The 11,119-nt window shown below is 43.5% G+C and overlaps 1 protein-coding gene across 6 annotated transcripts in view; it reads left to right on the top strand.

Annotated features, from left to right (window-relative positions):
* Positions 1-10,527, top strand: part of SDF4 (stromal cell derived factor 4) — a 165,147-nt gene extending 154,620 nt beyond the window's left edge. For all 6 annotated transcript variants that reach the window (XM_069241097.1, XM_069241093.1, XM_069241095.1 and 3 more), the window contains one exon: positions 9,167-10,527. In XM_069241097.1, the coding sequence (XP_069097198.1) occupies positions 9,167-9,343 (177 nt within the window). In that variant the 3' untranslated portion in view covers positions 9,344-10,527. The remainder of the gene's footprint in view (positions 1-9,166) is intronic.
* The last annotated feature ends 592 nt before the right edge of the window (positions 10,528-11,119 follow it).

Here is an 11,119-nt window from a genome sequence, read left to right on the forward strand (position 1 = left end):
CAAGCATTGCTCCAAAAAGAGGCAATAGAATTAGTACCAAAACAAGAACTAAACACAGGAGTTTACTCACTGTACTTTCTGATACCCAAGAAGGACAAAACTCTAAGACCTATACTAGATCTCAGAATATTAAATACATACATCAAATCAGACCACTTTCACATGGTTACATTACAAGAAGTAATCCCACTGCTCAAACAACAAGACTACATGACAACACTGGATCTAAAGGATGCATATTTCCATATACCAATACATCCTTCACACAGAAAGTATCTAAGGTTTGTGTTCCAAGGGATACATTACCTATTCAAAGTGTTGCCATTCGGAATAACGACTGCGCCAAGAGTTTTTACAAAATGTCTAGCAGTAGTAGCTGCACATATCAGAAGGCAGCAAATACATGTGTTCCCGTACCTAGACGATTGGTTAATCAAAACCAACACGCAAATACAGAGTTCACAACACACAAATTATGTCATAGAAACCCTCAATCAATTACTCAAAGTCACACCTTCTGCCGTGTCAAACACAGCAATACCTAGGAGCAACAATCAACACAGTAAAAGGGATTGCCACTCCAAGTCCACAAAGAGTCCAAACATTCCACAATGTAATACAAGCCATGTGTCCAAACCAAAAGATACAGGTCAAATTAGTAATGAAACTCCTAGGCATGATGACCTCATGCATAGCCATTGTCCCAAACGCAAGGTTGCACATGCGGCCCTTACAACAGTGCCTAGCATCACAGTGGTCACAGGCACAGGGTCAACTTCTAGGTCTGGTGTTGATAGACCGCCAAACATACATCTCCCTTCAATGGTGGAATCTCACCGTTCCACTTGAATCAAACGGTAGAATTACCAGTGTTCTTCCCACAGCCAGATTCTGTAGCTGAGAAGCACTACATACATTAGACATCAAAAGAGCACTAATGTACTACATTGACAGAACAAAACTAATTCGAAAGACAAAACAACTATTTATCGCCTTTCAAAAACCTCATACAGGAAATCCAATTTCAAAACAAGGCATTGCTAGATGGATAGTTAAGTGTTATCTTAAAGCTAAAAGAGAACTGCCTATTACACCAAAGGCACACTCAACCAGAAAGAAAGGTGCTACCATGGCCTTTCTAGGAAATATTCCAATGAACGAAATATGTAAGCCAGCAACATGGTCTACGCCTCATACATTTACCAAGCACTACTGTGTAGATGTGTTAACTGCACAACAAGCAACAGTAGGTCAAGCTGTACTAAGAACATTATTTCAAACTATTACGCTTTTGGGGAGAAAACTGCTTACTAGTCTATGCACAGCATGTGTATCTGCAGCTACACATGCCATCGAACGGAAAATGTCACTTACCCAGTGTACATCTGTTCGTGGCATTAGTCGCTGCAGATTCACATGCGCCCACCCACCTCCCCGGGAGCCTGTAGCCGTTTAGAAGTAGATCTTAAACATTTGTACATTTGTAAATATATTACTTAAAACTTTATTATGTACATACGCATTCACTCCATTGCATGGGCACTATTACTAGCATACACAACTCCTACCTCACCCTCTGCGGGGAAAACAATCTAAGATGGAGTCGACGCCCATGCGCAATGGAGTCGAAATGGGAGGAGTCCCTCGGTCTCGTGACTCGAAAAGACTTCTTCGAAGAAAAACAACTTGTAACACTCCGAGCCCAACACCAGATGGCGGGATGTGCACAGCATGTGAATCTGCAGCGACTAATGCCACGAACAGATGTACACTGGGTAAGTGACATTTTCCATATATATATATATATATATATATATATATATATATATATATATATGTGTGTGTGTGTGTTCGACGGCATGTGTAGCTGCAGATACACATGCTGTGCATTATCCTGCCATCTAGTGTTGGGCTCGGAGTGTTACAAGTTGTTTTTCTTCGAAGAAGTCTTTTCGAGTCACTAGACCGAGGGACTCCTCCCTTTCGGCTCCATTGCGCATGGGCATCAACTCCATTTTAGATTGTTTTCTTTCCGCCATCGGGTTCGGACGTGTTCCTCTTCGCTCCGTATTTCAGTTCGGAAAAGATAGTTATCCATCGGAAAATTTGACGGTATTGTTTGCGCTCGGTATCGGGTTAGTGCTAGCACATCGACATCGAAGAAAGAAGAGCTCCGGCGGCCCTTTGGGGCTTTCACTCCTCGGCAGGGCCTGGTCGGCCCGACCGCGTCCATCTTCAAAGCTCATGGCCCGGACCCCCTTCCGCTTCTGCCCCAACTGCCACGCTTAGTATCCTTATACAGACCAATACTTGGTCTGTAATCTGTGTTTGTCTCCCGAACACAAAGAGGATACTTGCAAGGCCTGTCGGGCATTTCGATCCAAGAAAACACTGAAGGATCGAAGAGCAAGAAGACTCCTGATGGCGTCGACACCGTCCGGACACACCGACGTCGAAGAAGAGGAGAGATTCTCCATTCGAGATTCGGACTCTGACGAGTCCGAGACCGACCAGCCGAAGACGCAACAAACCGTGAGTAAACCAGCCCCGGTAAAAACTCACACAAAGATAATGAAGGCCAAGGGGACGCCACCGCCAACAGGCCATGGCTTCACCTGAAAACACAGTGACCAAACATCGGCACCGAAAAAGGCCTCCCAGCAGACGAAGACATCCGACTCCAGTCGAGATACCGGCTCCGAACAGACTCGGCACCGAGAGTTCGGCACTCCGAAAGTCAAAAAGGTTTCCTCGGAGCCAAAAAAGACTATCAAAGATTTCTGTGCCGAAACATGCGGCCTCGGAGCCGAAACAAGGCTCCTATACAGAGGGACAAGACCTTTCAAAACAATTACAAGGTCACCGGTTTGAACAAAAACTGGGCATGGGAGAGCCAGACCATACCCAGAGTAGGCTGCATATACAAAAGGACACGGGGAGAATCCGTACTCTTCCTCCAATAAATATGAAGCGCTAGCTCGCATTCCAGGAGGCGGAAATGCAGCCAAAGGCGAAATTGGCTAAAGAAAAGACACCACCACGTTTCTCGCCACAGCAATCGCCAACAGAGTCGCCACATTTGTCCCCGGTAGCAACACCCCCAATGAGGCAGTCACCAACACACACAGGGATGATCCAAGATGACCCGGATGCATGGGATTTGTATGATGCACCGGTCTCTGACAATAGTCCTGATTGCTACCCGGCAAAGCCGTCACCACCTGAGGACAGCACCGCATACATGCAGGTGGTTTCAAGGGCAGCTACATTTCATAATGCAGCATTGCATGCAGAACCCAAAGAGGACGATTTTTTGTTCAACACCCTCTCATCTGCGCACAGCCAATACCAGAGCTTGCCAATGCTGCCAGGCATGCTAAAACACGCCAAACAAGTGTTTCAGGAACCGGTCAAAGGCAGAGCCATCACGCCTAGGGTGGAGAAGAAATGTAAACCTCCCCCTAGCGACCCTGTGTATATCACACAACAGTTAAATCCTGATTCGGTGGTAGTAGGAGCAGCCCGGAAAAGGCCGAACTCACAAACTTCTGGAGACGCACCACCGCCCGACAAAGAACGTCAGAAATTCGATGCAGCAGGCAAAAGGGTGGCAGCACAGGCAGCCAACCAATGGCGAATTGCCAATTTGCAAGCTCTGTTGGCACGACACGACAGGGCACATTGGGATAAAATGCAACATCTCATTCAGCACCTTCCCAAAGAGTTCCACAGACGTGCCCAACAGGTTGTTGAGGAGGGCCAAGCTATCTCGAACAACCAAATAAGGTCGGCTATGGACTCAGCAGACACGGCGGCGAGGACAGTGAACACGGTAGTAACCATTCGAAGACACGCATGGTTACGAACCTCTGGATTTAAGCCAGAAATCAAGCAGGCTGTGCTGAATATGCCTTTCAATGACAACAATTGTTTGGCACAGCGGTGGATACATCGATAGAAAAACTGAAAAAAGACACGGACACGGCCAAAGCCATGGGCGCGCTCTACTCCCCACAGAGCAGAGGCACTTTTTAGGAAGCCACAGAGGCCCAAACCACAGAGCCTTCCACCTCACAAGTCAGACCCACATATCAGGGCCAGTATCAGAGGGGAGGTTTTCGAGGACAATATAGAGGTGGACAGTTCCCTAAAACAAGAGGGAAATTCCAGAGTCCAAAAACCCCACAAACCAAACAGTGACTTCAATGTCACAAACCCCCACCACACAACACCAGTGGGGGGGGGGGGACTTACAGATTATTACCACAACTGGGAACACATAACTACGGACGCGTGGGTCTTAGCCATTATCCAACATGGTTATTGCATAGAATTCCTACATTTGCCACCAGATGTGCCTCCAAGAGCACACAATATGACCAAACAACACTTAGACCTGTTACAACTAGAAGTGTAAGCATTGTTACAAAAATAGGCAATAGAACTAGTACCCAAGCATCAAAAAGGAACAGGTGTCTACTCCCTGTATTTTCTAATTCCAAAAAAAGACAAAACACTGAGACCCATATTAGACCTCAGAAAACTGAACCTTTACATCAAATCAGATCACTTTCACATGGTGACACTTCAAGACGTGATTCCCTTGCTCAAACAACAGGACTACATGTCGGCATTAGATCTCAAGGATGCTTATTTCCACATACCCATACATCCTTCACACAGGAAATACTTAAGGTTTGTAATCCAAGGCGTGCATTACCAATTCAAGGTCTTACCATTCGGCATAACAACAGCCCCAAGGGTATTCACAAAATGCCTTGCAGTAGTAGCCGCTCACATCAGGAGACAGCACATGCACATATTCCCTTACTTAGACGATTGGTTAATAAAAACCAGCACTCAGCAACAATGTCTTCTACACACAAAATACGTCATAGAAACCCTTCACAAACTAGGGTTCTCTATAAACTACCAAAAATCACATCTACAACCGTGTCAAATACAACAATACTTAGGAGCAACAATCAACACACAAAAGGGGATTGCACTCCAAGTCCACAAAGGGTACAAGCCTTCCAAAATGTAATACTAAACATGTACCCAAACCAACACTATCAAGTAAGGTTTGTAATGAAACTCTTAGGCATGATGTCTTCATGCATAGCCATTGTCCCAAACGCGAGACTACACATGCGACCCTTACAACAGTGTCTAGCAACACAATGGACACAAGCGCAGGGTCAACTTCAAGATCTAGTGTTGATAGACCGCCAAACACACTTCTTGCTTCAATGGTGGAATCCTATAAATTTAAACCAAGGGCGGCCATTCCAAGACCCAGTGCCTCAATATGTGATCACAACAGATGCTTCCATGATAGGGTGGGGAGCACACCTCAACCAGCACAGTATACAGGGACAATGGGACGTTCAACAAAGGCAAATGCATATAATTCATTTAGAGCTGTTAGCAGTGTTTCTAGCATTGAAAGCATTTCAACCGCTAATAGTCCACAAACCCATTCTTGTCAAAACAGACAACATGACAACTATGTATTACTTAAACAAACAAGGAGGGACACACTTGTCACAACTGTGTCTCTTAGCATAGAGGATTTGGCATTGGGCGATTGACAATCACATTCGCCTAATAGCACAATACATCCCAGGGATTCAGAACCAGTTGGCCGACAATCTGTCGAACTCACCAACAGACACACAAATGGGAAATTCATCCCCAGATACTACAAACTTACTTTCTACGCTGGGGAACACCAGAAATAGACCTAAGCGCAACAAAGGAAAACGCAAAATGCCAAAACTTTGCGTCCTGGTATCCACACCCTCAGTCCATGGGCAATGCGCTATGGATGAGTTGGTCAGGGATATTTGCCTACGCTTTTCCCCCTCTCCCACTCCTTCCTTATCTAGTAAACAAATTGAGTCAAAACAAATTCAAACTCAAACTAATACTAATAACACCAACCTGGGCTCACCAACCATGGTATACAACACTACTAGACCTGTCAGCATATCATATCATATCAAACTACCAAACACACCAGATCTGTTAACTCAACACAAACAGCAGATCAGACACCCAAATCCAGCATCGCTCAATCTAGCAATCTGGCTCCTGAAGTCTTAGAGTTTGGTCATCTAAACCTTACACAAGAATGTATGGAAGTCATTAAACAAGCCAGGAAACCTACTACAAGACATTGTTACGCAAACAAATGGAAAAGATTTGTTTATTACTGCCATAATAATCAAATTCAACCGCTACATGCTTCTGCAAAAAACATTGTAAGCTATTTATTACACTTACAAAAATCTAAACTAGCATTTTCTTCTATCAAAATACATCTCACAGCAATATCTGCCTATCTGCATATTACACATTCAACATCACTCTTTAGAATCCCAGTCATCAAAGCATTTATGGAAGGTTTAAAAAGAATCATACCCCCGAGAACACCACCAGTTCCCTCGTGGAACCTCAATATTGTACTAGCACCACTCATGGGTCCACCATTTGAACCCATGCACTCTTCTGGGATGCAATACTTAACCTGGAAAGTAGCCTTCCTAATAGCTATCACATCTCTTAGAAGAGCAAGTGAAATACAAGCATTCACTATAAAGGAAACATTTATACAAATACATAAACATAAAGTGGTTCTCCGTACAAATCCAAAATTCTTTCCAAAAGTTATATCACCGTTCCACCTAAACCACACAGTGGAACTCCCAGTCTTTTTTCCACAACCAGACTCAGTAGCCGAAAGAACCTTACATATGTTAGACATCAAAAGAGCACTAATGTATTACATCGTTAGAACAAAAAAAAATTGCAAGACAAAACAATTGTTTGTAGCCTTCCAAAAACCTCATGCAGGAAATCCAATATCCAAACAAGGCATTGCCAGATGGGTAGTGAAATGTATTCAGGCCTGCTATATCAAAGCAAAAAGAGATCTGCCGATTACACCAAAGGCGCACTCCACTAGGAAGAAAGGCGCCACAATTGCCTTTTTAGGAAATATACCTATGTCAGAAATCTGTAAGGCAGCCACATGGTCTACGCCTCATACATTCACAAAACATTACTGTGTAGATGTGTTAACACAACAAGCCACAGTAGGACAGGCTGTATTAAGAACATTATTCCAAACAACTTCAACTCCTACAGGCTAAGCCACCGCTTTTGGGGAGATAACTGCTCACTAGTCTTTGCACAGCATGTGTATCTGCAGCTACACATGCCATTGAACGGAAAATGTCACTTACCTAGTGTACATCTGTTCGTGGCATGAGACGCCTTCCCACCTCCCCGGGAGCCTGTAGCCGTTTAAGTTGATGAAACTTGTACATTTGTAAATTTGTAAATATATACTATTCTTATACACATTATGTACATACATACTCACTCCATTGCATGGGCACTTTTACTATATACACAACTCCTACCTCACCCTCTGCGGGGAAAACAATCTAAAATGGAGTTGACGCCCATGCGCAATGGAGCCGAAAGGGAGGAGTCCCTCGGTCTCATGACTCGAAAAGACTTCTTCGAAGAAAAACAACTTGTAACACTCCGAGCCCAACACTAGATGACAGGATAATGCACAGCATGTGAATCTGCAGCGTCTCATGCCACGAACAGATGTACACTGGGTAAGTGACATTTTCCATATATATATATATATATATATAGTTAATTTAAAAATGTTTACATGTTTTTGTGTGTTAGAAAAAAAACAAGATCCTAGAGCCTTTCCATCCACTGCCTGATTTATGGGGCCACCATTTGAACCCATGCCTTCTTGTACTCTACAGTTTCTATCATGGAAGGTTGCTTTCTTAGTAGCAATCGCTTCTTTAAGAAGAGTTAGCGAAATTCAAGCGTTCACTTTCGAAGAACCTTTCTTTCAAATCCATAAAGATAAATTAGTTCTTAGAACAAATCCAAAATCCCCACCAAAGGTAGTTTCACCTTTTTATATCAATCAGTAGAATTGCCAGTCTTCTCTCCACAGCCAGATTCCGTTGCTGAAAGAGCTCTGCACACCTTTGATGTTAAAAGAGCTCTCATGCACTATATAGCCAGAACATTTGAGGAAATCAAAACAACTCTTTGTGGCTTTTTCAGAACCTCACAAAGGTAAATCTATCTCAAAAAATGGGTTAGCTTGCTGGACAGTGAATTGTATTCAAACTTGATATCTTAAAGCTAAAAGACAGTTACCAGTAACTTTGATGGTACTTTTTTCTAGCTTTAATTTAGACATATGAGCCTTTAAAAGAGCCAGTGTTTTACAAGAATATGGTACTCCCTACCAAATACAAAGCTCCATTATTGGCATTTTTCACATGTTCACATCAAGCTTTCCTTCTTCTTAGTTTTGTGCTAAGTTCTTTCATTAAATTGTGCTATAGAACTGATACTATAGAATAGAAGAATTATTCATCCCCTTAATGGCTGTAATTTAGGCCAAACCATGAAGTTGTATATGATGTGTATTTATTTTAACACAGCAGCTTGACAGTTGTTTAGGGATTTCTGTCCTAACAGTGGAGAATAACTAGTGTATGTTAATTTTTGAGAGAGAAAAAGCTGGGAAAAGGTCAGCTATAATTAAAGGCAAGTAACCGTTCTTACCTTGTGTCCAGATTGTGCAAATTGTTTTGCATCGGTTGAGGGATGGGGGTTATTTTTTCTGTATGACGCAATCTATTTTGTCTGACTACTGCAGTCTGTTGCTTTAATGGTGCTGTATTATCTCGTGGTTGATTCAGTGTGATTGTGTCTGCGGTTCGCTGCAAGCTCCTCACTGTAGTTCCCCTGAATGATGCAGATTCATTTGATACTGTACTTGGTGTTGGAAATTTGTGGATTTAGTTTTCTTGAACAATGGACATGTTCTATGCACAGTTTGTGTGGATTTTGCAGTTTTGTACTATATATACATGGCGTGGGGGGTGCTTATTTTTTCTCCATGCTTTTTGAGTGGATGGTGGTTAGTTTCTGGGGTCTGCACTGTACATTCTTTGCAATGGAGCACACGGGGACCGACCACCTTTCCAATTGTGAAACGTGCTGCTTCATAATCATAACTATAGATCTGAAAAGTGTATATACTTGCTTCTGTGTACTTGCTTCTCTCACTACAGTTTACCCTTTTCTTTCCATATCCAATCTCCAGGAGTACATGGACCCCATGAATGAGTACAATGCCCTCAATGAAGCCAAGCAAATGATTGCGGTGGCGGATGAGAATCAGAACCACCACTTGGAGCCAGAGGAGATTCTGAAATACAGCGAGTACTTCACTGGAAGCAAGCTGATGGATTATGCGCGTAACGTTCATGAGGAATTCTAAACACGTGTCTGCTTTACTGTGCACCCAAGCCATGCACGTGTTATGGCCTGTGCACTCTCTGCCTGCTCATGCAATGGGGAATCGAAGGAGCGGGCAGACGAGAACTTCCACAAATCAAAGTTTGGACAGCTGAACCAGCATTTTGGAGATTACATGACAGCCCGGTCCCTTAGAATGGTCTTGGGCTGAAGCAGTCATTTGCATCCCAAGCACAGTGTAGTGTGTGATTGATTCTGCTCACAGCTCTCAAAGTTCTTTGGAGGAATTGGATTGTCGAGCAGTCTCTCACTTTTCCTGTAGTTCTCCTGTTTCATGAGGTATTGCTGCTGCTACATGTGTTTCGTCTGCAGTATTGTTTGTGACTTTCAGCCGTCCATATCCTTGGGAGGACCTGTGATTTGTCGACCTCCCTGCCCATTGGAATGTTCTTGTAAATACTGACCTATCCCACCATATCAATCTCTGCTCGCGCTGCATTGCTAATGAAAAGGCAGGTGGTACCCTGGCATACATTTCTTTGCCGCTGGGTGGTGGAACAGAGAGCGTCCCATTGGAAAAATTAAAGGTGATTTCTGGTTCCAGCATAGTCAATGGCATTTCTGCCGAACAGCGGGGTTTGTAATTCTAATTATGCGTAGGTTGAACAGAAGAGTTGTCTACGCAGATTTTAGATATGCGATAATCGGTCTAGGTATATCTACAGTGCATGAGCCTGATGCTCTGATTTTAAGGTTCTTGCAGTAATCTCATCAGTGGTGTAATATGACAGATGATGGAAGATTTTTTGTGCCCTTAATTGTTTTTAAAGAGCCAACTGAGTCTGGTTGGTCTGCATTTGGAGGACAGTGTCTCATGTTTGTTTTTTGTTTAGTGCTGATGACCCTGCCTTAGCCAGCCTGCACATAAAAAGCTAGTGATTCTACTGCACGTTCCTCCATGCACAAGAAGCAAGTGCAGCAAACTCATTGTAGACTTCTCAAAAGCATACTTTATGACCGGACAAGGACACTGTGGTCCATGAGAACCCAAGTGAAGCTGGGTGATTCACTCACATTGGTGTGTGTCAGGGCTAACATTACTTGTGTGTTTTTATGTAAATGGCATCATTCAGTTTCTAGAGAAAATTGTTACCTGCCATCCTCTCTCAGTATACGAATCTCTTAAATTAAAAGGTGTTCCGGAAATCTGTGGTTCTTGTTTCTCTTCGACCTTGGAAGGTCTTTCTTACTCTCCGGACCTTCGGACCTTCAACAGTTCACTCGATGATTGATGCAAACTTACTTGGCACTAAGTATCTGTAGCAGGTAGCCGAAGAAGCCACACCGTTATGTGGAAGGCCTGGTGGGCTACATGACTCACGCGGACAGCGCCGTAGTTGTAGCAATATTCTAAAATGAGTACGTGTGCCCGTGACCCTTTGCTGTTTTTTCCAAGAACAATTTCTTTGATATAGCAACATAAAAACAGTGTGTTAGAAATTCTTTCAAACACCATCTCCACCCTTCCGATCCCATTTCAGTGGAGAGTGAACACTAGGTCAATAAACTCATGACTTCATCACAGGACGAGCCGTCAAGGCCTGACAATAAGGCCGCATCCACTCCACCTGCATTTAGCAACAATCAACAATGTAACACCTAACTGTGGAGCCCAAATTTTCTCAAACATCTTCTGACAGCAACACCCCTCCAGATGCAACGGTACATCCGTCCACCCTCCAGACACATCCATTCTTTGGTCATTGGAGCCTCACCATTCCAAGAAATGCCCTTACAT

The sequence above is a fragment of the Pleurodeles waltl genome, chromosome 6 (assembly GCF_031143425.1).
Source record: "Pleurodeles waltl isolate 20211129_DDA chromosome 6, aPleWal1.hap1.20221129, whole genome shotgun sequence".
Classification (NCBI taxonomy): domain Eukaryota; kingdom Metazoa; phylum Chordata; class Amphibia; order Caudata; family Salamandridae; genus Pleurodeles; species Pleurodeles waltl.